The sequence below is a fragment of the Stegastes partitus genome, unplaced genomic scaffold (assembly GCF_000690725.1).
Source record: "Stegastes partitus isolate 25-593 unplaced genomic scaffold, Stegastes_partitus-1.0.2 Scaffold1287, whole genome shotgun sequence".
NCBI lineage: Eukaryota > Metazoa > Chordata > Actinopteri > Pomacentridae > Stegastes > Stegastes partitus.
The window spans coordinates 110,299-129,628 of NW_007579018.1; the positions used below are offsets into that span (position 1 = coordinate 110,299).

General features: G+C 42.5%; 1 protein-coding gene across 1 annotated transcript in view; it reads right to left on the reverse strand.

Annotated features, from left to right (window-relative positions):
- Positions 1–17,642, reverse strand: part of abca12 (ATP-binding cassette, sub-family A (ABC1), member 12) — a 50,146-nt gene extending 32,504 nt beyond the window's left edge. Inside the window, exons 1-19 of the mRNA XM_008298147.1 lie at positions 17,455–17,642; positions 15,472–17,412; positions 14,433–14,545; positions 14,156–14,223; positions 13,846–13,988; positions 13,555–13,679; positions 13,154–13,296; positions 11,320–11,487; positions 10,885–11,102; positions 8,829–9,770; positions 8,602–8,708; positions 7,310–7,416; positions 5,509–5,708; positions 5,145–5,221; positions 4,078–4,208; positions 3,114–3,284; positions 1,761–1,925; positions 1,365–1,560; positions 549–688 (exon numbers count right to left, since the gene is read on the reverse strand). Of these exons, the coding sequence (XP_008296369.1) occupies positions 549–688; positions 1,365–1,560; positions 1,761–1,925; positions 3,114–3,284; positions 4,078–4,208; positions 5,145–5,221; positions 5,509–5,708; positions 7,310–7,416; positions 8,602–8,708; positions 8,829–9,770; positions 10,885–11,102; positions 11,320–11,487; positions 13,154–13,296; positions 13,555–13,679; positions 13,846–13,988; positions 14,156–14,223; positions 14,433–14,545; positions 15,472–17,412; positions 17,455–17,642 (5,343 nt within the window). The remainder of the gene's footprint in view (positions 1–548; positions 689–1,364; positions 1,561–1,760; positions 1,926–3,113; positions 3,285–4,077; positions 4,209–5,144; positions 5,222–5,508; positions 5,709–7,309; positions 7,417–8,601; positions 8,709–8,828; positions 9,771–10,884; positions 11,103–11,319; positions 11,488–13,153; positions 13,297–13,554; positions 13,680–13,845; positions 13,989–14,155; positions 14,224–14,432; positions 14,546–15,471; positions 17,413–17,454) is intronic.
- Between the last annotated feature and the right edge of the window lie 1,688 nt (positions 17,643–19,330).

Sequence of the window (19,330 nt, forward strand, 5' to 3'; positions counted from 1 at the left end):
GAGAGAGAGAGAGAGAGAGAGAGAGAGAGAGAGCTGCAGTATGCTGAAAACAAAGTCAAACTTGCTCAAAATAGAACCACAGCCGAAGACGGTTGCGCATACAAATATGTGTATACCCCGGCTAACTTTGATTTTCTTGTTTACTACATGGTGGTGGAGGTGCAGGAGGACTAAAGAAACAACTACAACCAAGAAAAAAAAAATCCAGAAATAGCAGCGAGAATAACTCCTGCGAGGAAAGTGACAAAGTCAAATGAGGGGATTTCGAAGGATTAGAGCGGAAAGTTTACAGGAGTCGGAAAGTTGCCGACCTCCAGGTGACCTGGAAAACAAGGGGCAGTGAGTCGGGGGGAAAAAAAAACAGAGATGCCCACACACGAGGTCAATCGTTATCAGACTGTAGGTAAATAATTCAACCAGCTTAGCCAGCAAGCTTGCACAATCCTGTCAGTCAGCACTGTAGAGGCTTATTGATAGTGTGATAACTATTCATTAAATGTCAGTGCATCGAGTAAAGTGTAGAGGAGCAGGTAGCTACTAGTCTATACCTTTTCCATGATGTCCCTGGTGGTGGGAGTGTCAGGCGTGTACAGGATCTCTCCCATGAGCATTGGTTTGATGAAGGCCCACGCGATGGCTCCTCCGGTGGTATTGACCATGTCCAGGTACATGTTCTGACAGAAGGGAGCTGCACAAGAAAATATGAAACGTAAAGTATTCACACAGGTGGAGTGAAGATAATTTATGAGCTTAACCTATAAAGCTCTATGACGTGATATTGTTCTAATCATTAACAAATCCGGACCAAACAAAACCTTCAATGCATAGGTGAGTAACTTAATGCTTTGCAGCTACAGGTATTTCCCCTACACTGCCTCTATCCTAGAGCCCATTCATTCCTAATTAATTTAATTGTTCATCACAAGACAAACAGAACGAAATGTAACGCTGGCAAAATAACACTTTCACTGATGTCGTCATCGTTGTGAATGGATTTCTAGCTACTCGCTTAAGCTGCTGTTTCACTTTTGAGCTTTGAATTTTCACTTCTTGTGGGCAGAGAAGTGTCCCCACATGTCAGACTTGTTGAAAAGCAATGTGGGTCCGTTACTGCCGCCCCTTCATGCTTCAACAAAGCAGGCAAACAGCTGCTAAAACTTGGTAAAGAACATCTTCTTGACGTGCATACACAACATAATATTTGTTTTTGACTCTGTCTATAGTGTAGCTACTCTTATTAATTTATTAAAAAATACTGTAAATGCTTCTGACAGCATATTAAGCACAAGTAAAACACTGAATATCAACACCAAATAACCGCACTGCTAAGAGGCTTCGGTTTGCTCCGGATTTGTCCGACTTACTGGCATTTCGTGGAATCTTGAACCTGTCGATCATCTCCTCCCTCTGCTTGTTGTCGGTGAAGGAGGGGCTTGGCTCGGACACGGCCGGGAGTTTGGAGATCCCAAACAGAGCCATGATGCCGTTGTTGCACAGCGCTCGGGAGAGGGTCACGAACGTGGCCTGGGTAGAGATGGTGCTCCTCTGTCCTCTTGTCATCTTGGGAGGGGGAAAGAGAAAAACTTTTCAATGTAGCCCAGGTCCAAAAGCCTTAATTAAACAATAATGACTGAACCAGTATTGATTGCAGCAGTCATGGGTGGCAGGAACATTTCAGAGCACTGCTTCCGACTCGGTCAAAGCCCCACCAACAAAGACGCCCATCTAAATAAATGGTAGGTTAAACAAAGGGAACACACCTGTTTAAATTCATTGCTGGCGGCAAAGTTGAGGTCCTCGATGGAGAGCAGGTAGCTCTGCAGTTGATTGAAAGCGGGAAGAATCCTGTCCATCATGTCTGTTAGAGATTGAACCATCTTAGCCATGACTCCCACCACGCTCTGCATGTCTTCAGACAGCACGAACTGAAAGAAAGGCAGTGACAGTCAGACGCGATTCATTCGACGGCTTGATTTTTCTCACTGTGACACTTCTTCTCTGTCTTCTCTTGTCTTTATATTCAACAAACACACTTGACATTCCTCATGTTTCCCAACACTGTATTTCCTCTGTTGCGTTTTGCTTGAAAGGTCTTGAAAGTGAAAATTAAATAATAGGAGTATTCCTCGAAATGAGCAACGAGGACACTTTAACAGAGATTTATCAAATAACAAACTCCACTATTGTGACAGTAAATATGTGCACGAGGCAAAAAAAATTAAACAATTAATCCCCTCTACATGCCAGGAATAAACATTAAAGACAACCTTTGACGGGCTACGTTTTTTTTCCCCATCTGCTCTTTGCTTTAAATAAAATAATGAGTTGAAACAAGCTAAAAAGCTCCGAGGAGCTGCGAGGAACTGGTGACAATGCTTTGTAGGTTTATCATTACGGGAGACACATTTTACATAGACGCAGTCATTTGATCCTCTAAAAACAGCTTTAAAAACTGCTAAAATCAACCAATCGGTAAAGAAAGATGAGAAACAGTAGCTGCATTTTATGTTTTCTTTTAAGACTTTCCGACATAAGCATCAGAGATCCACAGAGGAAAGAAGAAAAGTGACATCTGCAATATGACACACTGTAGGTTACGCAATCCAGATCTGCTGTTTCAGGTTAATTTGTCGTTATTAAATGGAATTTTGATTTATCAAAATCCGATGAAATAAAAAGTTGAACAAAACTAAAATTACCTTTCATGGTTGAAGGCTATTAAAGACTTAGCTTGTATGGTTTTTAGTCGGATCAGTCATTCTGTGTAGTTAAACTAAAAGTGCTGTCAATAAGTCTCAAACATCGATTGTGTGTTGGAGCTATTTGGGATGGACAGGGTTTTTTTTTTTGGTGGATCAAACAGAAACACATCAGTTATAAAAGAAATAATTCAGAATGTGTCAGGAAAAAAAAAGAGCTTTGTCTGTTGAACAAAGGCTTTTCTTTCTGACTCACATGTTCCCGAAACAAACACGCTGTAAAAGGAACGTGTTTTGTGAGCGAACACAAATGATTCGCGGTCTCATTACAGAATACTGTGCACTCACAGGACTCGCGCATTATGTGGCGCTTGCACAGAACGAGGGGCAAAAGTACTTCGACAAAAGACTCACTCTGTAGACGAGCTTCTCCAGTTTTACGTGCCTCGCCGTCAGCAGCGAGAATTCGTACCACTGCGTCACAGACATGGAGCAGAAGGTCTTCAAGATGACCTCATCTGGCTGATTCTTTTCAGCGGACGCTGAGGTGTTGCAGTGACTCACGTTCACCAACCAGGAGAGGATCTGTTGCAGAAAGCATTAAGAGAGGCAATGTTGTCAACAGGAGCAGTGGACAACATATCCAAGATCCCATTCATATACTAAAATATACAAAAACTAATACCAAACTCCTGCTTTCAAACGGTTCATCTGAGGATTTATAGGGTAAATACGATTCCAAGCCCCTGTATGAAAGGGGCATTTTGGGAAATGGTGGGTAAACAACATGTACCATGTTTTTAGACAGGTAATAAGAATCAACCACGGATGATGAGGACTCGGTGAATCAGTGAAGGAAAAGGGTCAATCAGGCTGAAACTGTTGGCAATCATGGAAATGGGTTCCAATTCGCAGGATGCATGTGGCCACTCGTTGCTCTCGGGGTTTTTAGTTTACTCTGCTGTATGATGTCGTGTTTTACCTCCAGTTTTTCTCTCTCTCTCTGTACTTCTTCCTGCCTAATCTACAAGAGGGCAGCCTTTCAATCTGCTCTGCTGAATGGCTTGCCCTGGAGAAAGGCTCCGAGTACAGTGGCCAGCCACTGAGTGATGTTGATTAGCTTTGCAATTCAGTTCACTGTACTGTAAAGGCGACAGCAGGATTTTCTTTAGCTTCGCTGATAATGTGTTGAATACAGCAAACTGGAAGTTGCATTTAAGCTGCACCGTGTGGCACCAGTCTCAGGAAACGTACACTGCAACCACCACAACGCCAGCGCACACAACACATTGGTATGTATATAAAGACATACAGGATCACTTGTCTGAACGGCTACAGACGGAGAAAAGGCAGCCGATGCATGCTGTCCTTGACTCACCTCGACATTATTGTTCGGTAGAGTGGTGTTCATCAGGAGGTGAAGAGCTGCCGGATCAAAATTCATGTGTCGTTCGACGTCCAATACAAAGGCTGTTTTGTTCTTCAGCATCTCGCCGACTGTCATGGCTCCTGGGAGACAACAGGACGCAAGTGCTAGTCAAGTATTTTTATTATTACTTTTTTCAAATGTAGAACCCGTACATCTATTTTCATTCAAAACAGCAGAAGCTCTACAAACAGATGAGAAATCTTTGAATTTTTCTGTTTTTTTTCGATCAGATTTTTAAATATTTAGCGAATCAGTGAAGTCTTAACATGGCGCCATATACCAAGTGCATCTATTACTATCCACAAATATGTTCACATGCAGCTTTATACTGGCAATTCCAAATGCTCGTTTTTATACGAGCGTGCCTGTTTTGGCCACATTTAGAAGCTAAAATGTGCAGTGTCGAGTGACCTCAACCATTTACCAGCCGGTCACAACCAAACAGACAGTAGGTTCAGTGTTTACTGCAGCAGCAAACATGGACCAAATCACAATGGATAAATTGGGCCCGAAAATCATTTAGTTGTGTTGCATTCACAGCAACAAGCAAAGCGGAGTCACCAGACAAAAATGAGCAAGAGATGAGCTAAAATGAGCAGTCTGTTGTCATGAAAAGGCTTCTGATCTGCTGTTTTCTATTTGTAGAGTTTGTTCTGTTGTTGTCAGTTCAAAAAGGACAAAAGAGTTTAATTTGGGCAGCTTTACTTACAGAGCGCAACAAATCATATATAAGGACCAATATATATATAATGTATATTGACGTGCAGTATGTTTAGTATTTCAAAATGGATAATCACTGCAATATAAACAATGCCAGATTTAAACTCTCCCTCTTTTATACGTCTCTTTCCAAACAATCAAACAAAACAACATTAGGAGAACAAATACAATCTGTGCCAAGATAATGGCATAAATGATGGGAGCAATAACAAAAAAAAACTGCAGCATTAGTGCAGGAACGCACAACATCACAGCATTAAAAACAGAAACTGCTGCGATATCGAAAAACGTCTCACCTGGGGAGGTGGCGTTAATGTTGAGAGACCTCAGGCTGCTGGTGTTAAAGCCCAGACCTTTGCTCATCACAGAGCTCCTGTGAACACAACACAGACAAATCCACGTTAATCAAGAAACATGAAAATTATTTAGCAGCTAAATGGACCCAGGTGAAAATTCAGTAAAACCAAAACAAACAAACAGGAGGAGGTCATTTTCTGAGGCTTCAATACCATTAAATCCTGCAAGGTGAGGTTTGTAAACTGCAGGGGCTTAAAATGACTCTAAATGGATACGAGAGGTAACTGTCTTTGAGCAAAGCGCTGCTCTCTGCTGTGAGAAAAACCTTTATGAAGGATGAATGAACAATGAACCATTCTGTACCAGTTTGCATGGAAGTTGTAGCTCATGGGGTCTCCGACGACGGTCTGGAAGACGGCGTCCGACATGGCGCTCGTGTTCATTTGTAGACTCTCGACCAAGACTTCCAGGAGGGGAAAGAGCGTTTGGCAGAGCAGGCCAGGCCCGATCGAGAGGGTCTCCATTATCAGGCGCGCAGAGTCCTTATTCTCCAAGACACACACCTACAATGAAGCAGTCATTTAAATATTTGCTCGGGGCCTTTATTGACAGTGACAGTGTAGAGAGACAGAACGCTAGAGAGTGGAACTGCAGAGGGCACTGCAGCCCTCACCGATGATCAAATCAGTCCTACAAGCACAATATCTTTTTTGGGTCTAGTTTTAGGATCAAATACACGTGGGAGCCAAAAATTGTGTCCTTATGTGGCATGAGGATATTTTACTTGATGGTGGACAAAAAAAACAAAACAATCTGCCTCACTGTACTTCAAAGATCCAACTAAAAAAGTTTGACTGGGCTTTTTGTAGCCCGTTTGACACGGCTAACAAACAATAGCTTTTGGCATTTAATTAAAAAAAAAAACACATCAGCATCACTGTCGACCGACAAAAACCCCTTTGAAACAACTCAGCGTCATAACGACGATTTCTTACGCACATCTTGAAATAAAGATTTTATTTAAATGAAGCATTAAGCAAAGAAAATATTGGATTTTACTTAATTATGAAGCCATAGATGTGTATACACATATGAGTGGGACTAGGAAACGATAACATACGTGTTATACTGTACTCCTAATTAAAAATCTGCCTATTAAAACACATATAGATGAGATTTTCTATGCAAGCATATTGCATTCTCAAGAGAAAAAAATAAGTTAGCTTCTCATGAGATAGTAAGATTATGATTCTCAGGCAAATTCTGAATTATGAGAAAGCCAGTATCATGAATGGGACTGTGCCTCAGGATTATTACTGTATGCATGAGGCAGGAATATAAATGCTTTGGAAGTTGCCTGAGAATCTGTCAATTCTAAGATTTCACCAGTATAACAATATTTCACTGATAGTTCTCGGTACAAAGCAAAAACAAAGCTAATTCGGTGTACTATGATTTTCAAGATGCAAACAAATATAAAATAAGAATTACTGATTTGCGGTTGTGAGCCTCAAGCAACCAGCGAAGTTTGCATCCATGTCTGGTCGGACTCGTATAATATATGTAGTGGAGACTCTGAAGGAATTTAATATGTGGAGAAATACAATCATAATGTCTCCTTCTGTTTCTGAGTTACGTCATTAAACTAGTGAAGTTAATGTCTGATCTTCTGGATATCAGACATTTTTATTCTATTAGATATATATGGGATGTTTTTTTTGCATAAATCATGTGTCATTTCTTGAGTTATGTCATGCTTTGTGAGGTTACAGTGATCTTTGACCACCAATATCGGATCAGTTCACCCTTGATTGAATGTTAAACTTAAAGAAATTCTCCTAAAGCATCTAAGAGATATTGTATTCATTAAAAAAAAAATAAAAGAAATGATGCCTCTCGCCACATCTGTTGCCTGTGTGGAGGCATCATAAGCTCATCACTGCTGTCCTCATCATTGTTTACCGCATTAAAATCTGCACATAATAATGACATCTTTTCTCAGAATTATCTTTAATGTTCCACAAAAAAAATCTCCTAAATGTTTTGTTTTTGTTTTTTCTTTTTGTGATTGCAAACAGCTTTGGTAGTTTTCCATTTCAATTTGCCATTTTTCCTACTTGGACCAAGGATAAATGTGTGAAAGTGGCACGGCCACTGCAGAGACCTGGGATTTCAGGTGGCCCAGTTGCTCTGTGAATTGCGGGTCTGTCAGGTTGATCTTGAGGAGCTCGGCAGCTGTTTGGAAGGTCTGCTGCATCAGTATCCGGCTGTCTGTGAAGGGCAGGAGAGAGAAAGAGGGAGAAGCAGAGAGGGAAAAAAAAAAAAAAAAATGAGAGTAAGAGAGAGAGAGACGCTATTGGAGTCTGGAATCTTAGAGTAAGGTCTGTAAGGTGACAGAATAACATGACATCCCACTGGGCTTCATTACGACTCGCGCCATTACGGGGCATCGTCGTCAGGCAGCGAGCAGCAAATGATGTGCTTAAAGTGAAGCCCTGTACGGGACTGATGGGGCCAGAAGGGCCGGCAGTACGAGATGCTGTCGTGCATTAAAACACATCTGACAAGCCCTAAGAAAGGCACCACCTCAGGCAGCGAGAAGTGATGACAGAATATTTAATTAGTCCAAAATTAGACAATGGCGATGTTTAATCTCAGGCTGCTCAACACCTAGAGGCCTTTGCAATTACAACAGTGCGTTGTGTATGTGTGTGTGTATGAAGCATAAGAGTGTGGTTGCAGAGAAGTGAAGCTGCTGCTGCTGCTGCTGCTTACCAAGTGATTCTATGCACTAAAAACATTATCACACAAGCACAGACGCAAATTAAAAGGAGGTCATAGATGTCCACTTGTGTGAGTGCGAGGGGAGACGTTTAGCGAGGGCGGACAGGATAAGTGATTGAATTCTACTTTGCTAATGAGATTTAAAAAGGTGCTGAGTGGCTTTCTGCTGGAGAAGGGCCATATGGCCTTGGGCTCTTTGGGAGCTGAAGCTAAGCTGGTGCGAAGTCTTATTCCTCATATCTCCAGAATGAATTTTGCAGCACTGTAATCATGTATACAGTAATAACAGCATTAGCAAAATGCTTTATGGTGTCCCTGCTGTACTCTCTCGCAGTAGCTATCCAAAAAAAAAAGTTAGAGAAAAGGGTGGCATCCTCCCAAGCTGTGTGACCGTTTAATGGCGGACTGTGTTTATGGCTGCATTCTGTCACAGCAGGTATGTAAACACAAGCTGTAGCATCAGTGCGAGCCCTTTAATGCAGCAACAATTAGACGAAGCATGAGTGGGAGGGAATTCACTGTGGAGTCAGTAGGTAAAGTTAACATTCATTTGGGCATTTTCCATTTAACTAATGAGTGCACATTTCTCTTTATAAAGCTGCTCTTGGAGCAAGAAGCCTATAACTGTCCGGACTGAGTCAGAGAGATGGTGTATCTGAACCGCTAAGTTACCTTGAGATTCATTGGCCAGCGCTCTGATGAGATCTTTAATCTCAGTGGAGAACGGGAAGCCTTCAGGGATCATATCAGCAACATTGGCTGCGACATCTGTTGGTGGCCTGAGGAAAAATAAACAAGGGCTGTTTATGAAACAGAGGCCGACATAATGGTGAACTATAAAACAAGATTGAGAGCAGTTTGCACATGTTATGGCAAGTTTAGATATTAAGCAAACTTACATTAGAAGCATGCCAGGGACAGTGAGGGAGGAGAGCAACCCCAGGGCAGTGTCAACAGTCTCTTCCCGAGAGGCGTTAAAGCCCCACGGCATGCCATGAGTAGCTCCCTTCAGCACAACACCCAGATCGGGGTTGGCAAAGAACACGTGGACTGTCTCCATAACCTCTTGTGTGGTAGGAGTGACAGCGAGGGCTCTGAACATGGCTGGGTAGTCGATGTTGAACAGCTCTATGAAGTCATCCATTGGGTCCCTCATCATCATCATCACAGGGGCTTCGCGTCTTTGTCTGACTCTGCGGTTGTTGCCCATCATATCTGACCCAATCCTGGGACGGTTGTTCATGGGGGGCAGAGGACTACCAGTGCGTACCCACTGCTGAAGCATTGCAATTACGTTCTCAGCCAGGTTTTCAAACAGTTCCACATTTGCTTCCATGTCCATACTCATCTCGGCCAGGACGGACAAGAGAGGCTTGAGGATGTCGTGTATTCTGGGCAGAGCCTGACTCAGCAGATCCAGTCCAGACGCTTGGGTGGAGGCCAACCACTCCGACATCTCAGCCACCTTCTGCACGATCAAGCTTGTGTCATTGAATGCCAGAAATTGCTCCAAGGCCTGGTAAACCATAGGCACGTCCCCCAACACCTTCATGTCGATCATCATTTTGACGGCATCCTTCATCGTGTCGATAAGAGATGTCTCGTTAAGTCCGGTGAAATTTCCCCACATCATGGCGGGGATGTCAGATGAGGTGATGTTTGCAGAGGTCAGGAAAATCATTGCCGCTTCTTCGAAGAGCTTCTCCGATGAGCTGCTGTTCTGAAAGCGCTGGGGATTTTCCAGGACGTGGCTCAGTGCTTTCATTATAGCTTCGGTGTACGGCTGTAGGTAGGGGGCCACACGAAGCAACTCGTCTGAGAGCATTTTGATGGAAGACAAACTGTAGAGAGAAGAAATTCGCTGAATTTTAGATGAACTTCATTCTACTGAATTATGCAAAAATATCAACATGAACTAAAAACTGTGAGAGGATTTTAAGGCCTAGAGCACTTCTAAGCGGACCAAAGACTAATTTTCTCCAACATCTTTAATGCAGTGCAACCCATGTTTTTATCCATTTCCTTAATAAAATGATTCCATTCCATTAATTTCTGAGATTTGGAAAGAAGGGATATTCACTTCTCGTCACAATTTACACTTATTCACACGGTTTTCCCGTTTTATCCTCGGTAATAGGCTGTGGAGTCTTTTCCGCTGTGATCAGTGATCTATAACTCATGTACTAAGACCTGATTGATTTCCTGCGATATGCAGAATGTGATCTTATCACCATGCCGGTCTCATTATTGCAGCTGGCATATAAAGGGAAATCAATTTTAAGAGGATGTCTCGGCTAGCTGAATCATAGTTAAGCTGCTGTCTGTGCAGGCCTGCCTGTTTTCAGGCAAACCTGCATTAAATTAATCAAGCTGAATGCAAATGTGATCACTCCAATTCCTTGTGTAATTAGGTGTGATTCAAATTGGTTTGACTGGTGCATTGTGGATAATGCTGCAACAACAAATTGAGTGGTAAGTTCAAGGTGAGTTCATGGATGCTGTCGGCGGGTCTGTGTGGAGAAGCAGTTGACTTACGGCAGAATTAATGGAAATGTTCAGAACGTTTCCGCACTCGATGCACACTCGATGCTTTTAAAAATCTTCAGACTGTCGTGTTCAGTGAGTTGCTTTTTGTGGCTGCATGACTTTTTTTTTAAATGACTCCTCACATTCTTCTGACCCATCTGATCTGGTGAGGCCTTTATAGGTGCTATAATGCGTGTTTGTTGTCACAAAGGTTTTTGAAACAATTTCTCTTTATTCTTATTCAATGCTACCATAAAAAAAAATCATGTAAATTTTGAAAGTGTAGAGCGTTATTTTCATGTGATGTCTCATCAACAGGAATGCCGGATTCACCCCAAATGCAATTCCCTGTGTTTTCCTTTCAAGTGAATCAAAACCACAGCATAGAGCACATTGTGTTAGCAGCGACAAAGCCTGATTGTAGCTGACCTGTTTTGCGCCTGCATGTCCTGGAGCTGCTTGAACAAGTAATGCTGTGCCCCGGGGCTCAGAGGCAAGTCTGTCAGCATGGAGAGCTGCTTGAAGAAAGTCATGACCAACTTCTCTGCCACAACTGTGCGGTAAATGCTGACGTCGTAGAGAGACTGTACACTCTTGACGATCCTGGCAGCCGCGGCGCTCACACTGATTGGTCCCACACCCATGTGCTGTGCAGACAACATACAGCGAGACATGGACTGTTAGTGTTTTGCAGCGTTCCCTGTGTGTGTCAACACTGCCACCGCGTGGTGAAACTGTTAATTGTTGCTTGAGTTAGGCTTTTAGCACACATTTTACTCTTTATTCTGACATGGCAAACAAATACACTATCAATTAACTTTGCTTTTTTAAATTTCCTATTTGACTTGCCATGTGCCTACTCACAGTTGTGTTCAGCTGGGAGTAGACCGCCTGGGCTGCAGCATAGGACTCCAAAACAGGCTGCAGACTGATGTTGCACCACATAGCCATGGTCACATTGCTTAACCCCGCCGCCTCTCTCATCGGCTCCCATGCTCGGAGAACTTCACGGCACTTCAGTGTGCCATTAGCCTTGAGGGAGGGGGGGGAAGAAAGACAAATGTCTTGTGTTTCATGTGCATTGAAAAGAAAAACCTGTTCAGCATGCAAGACAGTGATTAAAATAGAACAAAGTGTCCAGGAGACAAAAGGCAGAGTCGCAAGGGAAATATCTTAATCGCTCTCTTCTGTCGCTTTACATAGAAGCAAAGAAAAGGGCAGAAGACTCACACAGGTATCATCACGTCCTACAAACTGGTACACACCCACACTTACTGTATACATATACACAAGCAGCCCATCGGCTATAGAGTGTCGCCACGTCAGGCGACTCTGAAAGGCTTTATTAAGGTTCTCAAGCTACAAGACAAACACTAAACCCTTGACAGTATAGTCTAAACTCTGCAGTGTACGATTACATGGGTTTTTAGGACTGAAGATATGTTGAGAAAAGTATGTTCTCAGGCTGGGTTAAGTAAATAAAGTAATAAATATGACAACTGTAAGTTTTAAAGTGAAGTGAACTGAACAAATACGTACATTTAAAGTATTATTTTAGCATTTTGGCAAACACACAAACAAATGAAAGAATGTCTGTATGGTAAATAAGAGAGCTGCGGGTGAGCTTAGCAATCTGTGGTGGTTCACAACATGCAACATGTTCATGTGTGAGCCTTTGAGATGCTGGTAGGTGGCTTGAATAGCCTTTGGGTAGACACAGGGCAGCTCTTTCCTCTTGCTTCTAGTTCACATGCTAAGCTAAGCTAAGCACCTGCTCGGGCTCCATATTAACTCTACACAGAGAGTGATATCAGACCTGTCACATAACTCAGAAATGGCAAAACATTACGTGAAATGTGAACCGACGCAGGAGTAAAACCTGCATTTAAAATTCGTAGGTGTGTTGAAAATGTCCCCCAGTTGCAGCACACAAACCATTTGTGACCTCTGAAAAAACTTTCATTTCTGGCATGTCACCATACGCGTCTATACTAATATCTGTGATAAGTGAATATGGGCAGATAATATGTGCCTGCCAGTGTGTGACTCACGCTCAGGTTTGAGGAAGAATATGAGAGAAAATCAGACAAGCACTTAAGTTGTTTTTCCTTGTCAGATTGGGGTTTTTTTTCTGCTTTAAAAAAAAAAAATCTCAATTCTTTAAATAAGACGGCTTTCTGTCAGTGTCAATAAAAGCGATACTTACTTTTTTGCCGCATACTGAGGTATGTTTTGATATGTGGCATAAATAATTCAAGAAACAAATCCCAGCCTGCATCCAGTCAACGGCTACGTCCTGATAACGTCATTCATTCGCCGGCCAAGCCAGACCCGCATGTTATCTGTGTCCTGCTATGAGCGTGTTGTCTGTCTGAAAGTCTATTTGAAGGTAAATAAATGTACAAATTCCTGTGCAGGTAGCTGCGACAGACAGATTAAAGTGCAAAGAACAACACGCCTCGCTGTGCTCTTACATCTGCCGAGTGTTTTCGATACAGCTGATAAATTGGGTGTGACGGCGGGATGAGAGAGACGGGTATTGTTAATCGCAATTATGCATGAAGATTCATGCGATGATACGCTGGCTCTCTTCTCCACCTCCACATCCTTGCAACACACATGCAAACATGTCTACTGAAATCTACGAGCAATGAATAGAGGCCTACGAGTGTTTCTTCTTGAGAGAACAGCGTCTAACCTGCTGGGCTGCTTGTACTGTGCGTTCGATGGCGACCTGCATTCTTTCCGAGGCCTCAGACAGGTTGAAATGACTGGTGTTCATGGACTGTGCCATTTCTGTCATCAGAGTCACCACGGGCGTCTGAAGGCTTAGAATCATCACTGAAAAGAAAAAAGACAAAGGGTTTGACCAACATGAATGGATTCACACACCAAAAAAAGACTTATATAAGTTGTTGTTTGTTTTCAGGAGACACTTTGGAGTGTTTTCAGGTGAGCTCCCAAAGACCAACTGGTACTTTATTGACATGTGCAGTGCATGTCAGATATGTGTTGCATTTGTCACGAGTCTGATCTTTTTGTGCTTCATTGAACAGTCTCATCCTGAATACACAAATGCACAGCAACCCTTTTTCTCACCGTTCTCTGCACGCATGTTCTTCACCAAGCTTTCTATGACTTTTTCCAGCACTGGGGTAACAGATGGGTCCAACGGTTGTGCTCCTTCGAGGGCTGACAATAGAGCTTTCAGCATCTGTTCGAATCTGGGACAAACATTTGGTTTGGGGCGATCACAAAAGTAAACAGGAGTCTTGTGGAATAAATTTCAAAAATAGTATGATCTCACACAGTTATACACGGATGTTATCTGAGAGCACCAAGCAATTACTTGTTTGATTTGTTTCCATTACCCCTGGTAATTAGACTTACTTGTCCCACGTGTCTTGGTCTGCCTTTCCAGTCATCACCTGCTGTATTACTGGAACAAGTTGAGTAAAACCCTTCAGAGATGGAGCGGTTGCAGGTGTGCCTCCCATGACAAGCTGCCAAACCTTGCTGAAGAGGTTCCACATCTGACAATAAAAAAAAAAAAAAGGTTTTCATTTTTCATTTTATGGGATTGGTTGGTTGCAAAGTCTTAACAACACCATTTGTAAACACATGGCCAAAAGAAATCCTAGAAACAGTTTTAACTTTACACTGAATGCAATATGTGCATCTAATAGTTCTTAAGCTTTACCTGGCCAATCATTTTTGGCAAATTTTCTACTGTTGCATTCTCAAAACTTGCCCAGAGACTCATGTTGCCTGAAATCACAAGAAACACAGTTCACAGAGCAGACCACAGCTTTAATTTCCAACATAACAAACATAATCCTCCATTGAAACTGCGAACAAAGCAGCTTGTTCTTACAACAGCTTGAATAATGACATGCATAATGCGCCCTCCACTCCATCAGATCTTGTCAGGATTCAACACGCTGTCCACCTACAGTGATACCAAGAAGCTGACTTGCCTTGGCCAGACTCCAAGATGAGATGAGTGATGTTAATGAGGACAGAGACGTAGGCCTGAGCTGTGGAGTTTGGCGGCAGGAGGCTCTGGACTGTCTTCATCTCATTCAAAATTCTAAAAGAAACAAAGCAAATCAATATTTCACATCTGAACGTGTCTCATCAAAAGGTCATCATGTTTTATCAAGATTGCAGAGGATGCAAATGCCCGCACTTCATTCCTCCGTTTGGTTTCAATTATGCATCGAGATGTAACAATGCCAAGGACCACAGCGTGACTTCTTTGGAATAAATCCTATTTAAAATGCCTGTTTTATTTTCTATGCATATGGATAATAAAACCTGCAATAAACAGATGTCTTTAGCCACTTTGGAGCAGTGGAAACAGCCTGTGAATAACAATCATATACAATCTCCTGTTAATGCAGAAACAGTTACAGCGTACAGAAAACAAAGCAAATGCAACGGGTAGGGAATTGTCTATTTTCTTTAGAATTAAAATACACTAAAATTAGCAACAACTAAAGCTCAAAATCACACCGATAAAAACAATAGGAGTAAAGAAAACCTGTAAAGATGTGGGTTGGAAAACCTGAGACTATGAGCTAAAAGATGTTGAAATGCTCCGTGGGTGATCAGGGAACTGCAGGTGTAGGTGATAATCTCTATAGCAGAAGTTAAGACAAGTGCGATTATAGCTACTGTAAGTTTAAATTAAATTTCTTGTTTGTTTCTATGATGGTATTAGCATAAGCTAACAAAGGGACTGCATTAAATGCATGTATGCATTTATTTAAGATTCACTCTAAAGCACCATTTCAGCAACTTAATCATCTTGTGCTCTGTTTAACATCCACGTCATACTGCATTAAAATTTAGAAAGTGTCTGGTAAAGTAATTTAAAGTGACAAAAACATACTTTAAGAGTTTCTGTAATCATCAAAATTATTAATGAGTGCCAATTAAAAGTCCTTGTCAAGTGCAAAATACTGTGCCAGTGTTGTCTAATAGAGTATTCGCAAAGATAGCAGCATTACTCACATTTGGTTCCAGCTGTCTGACCCACTGACTTCAGAGATGCTCTCAAAGTATGTGGTTACAACCATGACTCCGGAAAGCAGGTAGTCCGCAAACGTTTCTGGCACCATTTGTTGGATGACCGTCTCCATTCGCTTCAGCAGGAGGAGGGAGATGTTACGTGATGAGGCAAAACTCATGTTTTGATGGACAATGAGAGTCAGAGAGTCTTGCACAATTCCCAGGATATTCTGCTGCACCGGTTGCGGCAGGGGAGCCGTGGCATTGGTTAGGAGCTGCATAGCTTTTTTGACCGCTCCCAACATGGCAGCTTGGAAGTCCTCACTCTGAAGGCCGCCTGGTTGTTCTGCAACCATCAGGGCTTTGCTCAGGGCCTGGGTGATATTGCCAATTTTGGAGAGGTAGGCCACTTCGTCTTCACTGAGACAATTAGCCATCGTATTAAGCAAGCCCTGGACGTCTGTCAAAAGGGTAGACGGCATCATGGAGGAGTTTCCCCATTGGAGCGTATTATTAAGGACCAATGAGACATTGGGCTGTTTCATCCACGTCTGTATGCAGTCAAGATAGACGTTCATTTGGTACTCAACGGCATTCAGAACAGTTGTGTTGAACACTTCAAAACCTTGAAGCTCATTCTGAGTCACTAGGTTTAGCTTTGTTATGTCCCAATAACGCCGGAAAATCTCAATTGTTGTCTGGCCAATTTTGCTCAGTCCTGCACCATCTATTGGGTACTTGAGGGTTTTCAACAGGAACTCAATCTTGTCAGTGACAAACGCAGAGAAGTTTGTTTGTGCCAGCTGTAAGGTCAGTTCGATTTGTGCCATGTGGAAGAAGGGCTGAAGGAAATGTGACACTGAACTGTTGCTGGTGACATTTTCCAGTCTTTTCAAGTACCATCCCACAAGCTTTAGATACACTTTCTCGGCATACATAGGGTCCATCATCAAGGTGGAGTTGAGATTCTGATATGGGTCCATGTTGCAAATCAGTTGTATCAGACGCTCCACTACTGCGATTTCTTTCATGATCTCTGGAGTGTCCAGGTGGTTCAGCTGGAGGCTCATCTTGATATTGTCCAGCGTGCTGTTCAAGGCGTTTGCGAGAACTTTGTTAGGACTGGAGCTGAAGTTGCCTTGAATGATGTCACTGACGGTTTCATTGACCATTAACGGGATGAGAGACAGGGTAGCGGTGTGATTGCGGAGAGCAGGCAGCTGTGCAAGAAAACCGCTGACCCCCTTTATCAATCCCTGAACACACTGAGATGTCTTCATCGTGTCATTTTGAGGTTCAAAACACTGGCGAACGTTGACAATCTCCATCATATTTACCATCAGGTCATTTATGTTGGAAGCCCCACCGAGCGCAGAGATGTCTTTCAGATCCTGAACAGTTAGGTTTGACTGTCTCAGGGCGTTCTGGATGTCGGATACCGTGACATTTGGTGTAGCCATGACCAGTCTGATGAAATGGAGGGTCTGCTTGAATGTTTCCACATAGGCGGCTTCATTTGGTGGGAGGAGGAGTGAGAAGACCAAGGATGCAATTTGTTCACGCTCAAGTACCTCCCGAACAGAATTGGTTAAAGCTATTTTGATGGTGACATTGCCATTTGCTGAGAGCATTGTGTCTAAAATCTGATCCAGGAACTTGAAGATTTCTGAGATTCCAGCCGAACAGTTCTGGCCACATTTGGTCATGTTATGCTGCAGTGCTTTGAAATCTTGGAGAAATTTCGTAGCGTTCTGTTGGAGTTGGGGTGGTAGGAATGCCACTAACTTCTGGATAACGGTGTCCAGGGCAGCATCCGGTCCAGCCTGAGTGAGGTTCTGGAGGCCCTCAGGAGTGAAGAGCCTCATAAAGTCCATGGAAAGCAGATGAAGGTCAGTGACTGCAGCTGAGCTGAGGTTCCCACTTTGCAGATATTCAATTTTTCGCCTATAGAGAGACATCACGAATTTTTGAAACTGCCGTATGTACCCAAGGATGATGTCAGTCGGGTCACCGTTTGGAGCATCCATCATCTTCTTAAGTGTCTCCACGGCACTGAGGATGGCTTCTACAACGCCGGGGGAGGTCTGGTTGGTAAAAGGCTTAATGGCTTCTCTGAGACGGTCAACATCATCAGGGTGGAAGTAGTCAGAATAGGTAAGCAGAGTGTGTCCCATGATGTAGGAAACAGGTATTGTGAGGTTCCCCTCTAAGGAGAGGAACTGCATTATTAACCGTTCCAGTTCAGGCATTGTTGGATCCGTCTCATTGAAGGTAAACATGTGCTGGTTGAGCCTGCCAAGCTTTGAGGCTACGTCAAGCAACATGGAGACATTAACGGGACCGTCGCTGAAGAACAGAGGCAGGAGTGGTTTCAGACGTGTGGACTGTAACAGGCTACCGACGAGTGGAACAACATCTTCAGTGTTGTTTTGGTTTGGAAGTTTGGAGATGTTCTGGACAAAGCCATCCAGTTGATTCATCAGGTTAATCAGATAGACAGAGAGGGCATCTCCACCTTTGATTTCCTTTTTCAGATATGAGGCAGCCAGATGTTTATAGGTGTCACCATACAGATACTGCATCAGAGTCACAGCTCCTTTGAGATAGCTTCAGAGAAAAGAGAAGATTGTCAGTTTAACAAACTTCCGTTCACTGTGTATAAACTGCCTAACAGTTAGCACAGAGACTGAAAACAGGACTGAAAAGCTTGCCTGTTCAAAGTTGATTAGCACCCCTGAAACTCACCAATTAGAACGCTGCATCCTTTTGTTTAATTTATACAAATGTAAGAGGCAAAATAACAGTATATGTTTGAAATGGGGGGTACATCATGGAAACTTTTTCTGTTTTAACGGGCTCAGGGACTTCCTTGAGTCTTGTTGTTGCCTTGAGTTTGGCAGGCAACCAAGAAACAGTCCTACACAAAGCAGAAAAATACCTAACCAGCTGGTGCTAACTGGAGTTCACAGGTATGCTATAGAGGAATCTTTTTCAGTTCCACAAAGAGTCTTTGGCAAGAGGTTTGAAAAATGGTTCCTTAAAGAACCCCAAAGATGCCTCAAAGAACCATCAAAAATTGGGAAACATAAATGGCACTCAAGGAAAATTAGTAAATTTGGGTTTTTTAAAGGAACCTTTTTTAAGCAATAAAGTAAAACGCAAGAATTTGCAGCATCTCTGGGTCCTCCAGGGTAATAATATTTTAGGTGGTTGAAACAGAGCGACACATTACAAGATGCCAGCTTGGGATTGGGTCGACTACGACGGGCATTTCTTACTTTTTTCTGATATTTTATGAAGCAAATGATTAATTGGAATGGTTGAGAAAATATTCACGAGAATAACTGATAATGAAAAATAATGATTAGCACATCTGCAAATTTATGCCGTTATGTGTCACCAACCCAAATAACTTGAATAAAAATGAAGAACCTTTCATACTTTGAAGACCCACATAAAGTACATGAAGAACCAGCCACTTATAAAAGAGGTTCTTCAGCTGTGACGCACTTTGACCGAACAAGAGAACCATCAGAAGAATCATTTGAGAACTACTGTTTTTCTGGGAGTGGTGGACAGATTCTTTATTTTTTATTTTTTTATTTTCCCTTTGCAAAAAGGCAAGCAGAGCAGTTATTCTGTTTCCAGTCTCTGTGCGAAGCTAAGCTGACTGCTGACACAAAAGCAAATAGACTGATTATCCTTTTACATAACCTTTTCAAAGCGTCAATCCACAAATAACTAATGAAAGTCAATAACAGAGATGAAAAATTAATTCCCAAGCAGACCGAGTGCATGAATCATTCCAGCACTCAAATAGGACAATCAACCTTTGTCACTTACTTCACCAGGACGTCTTCTC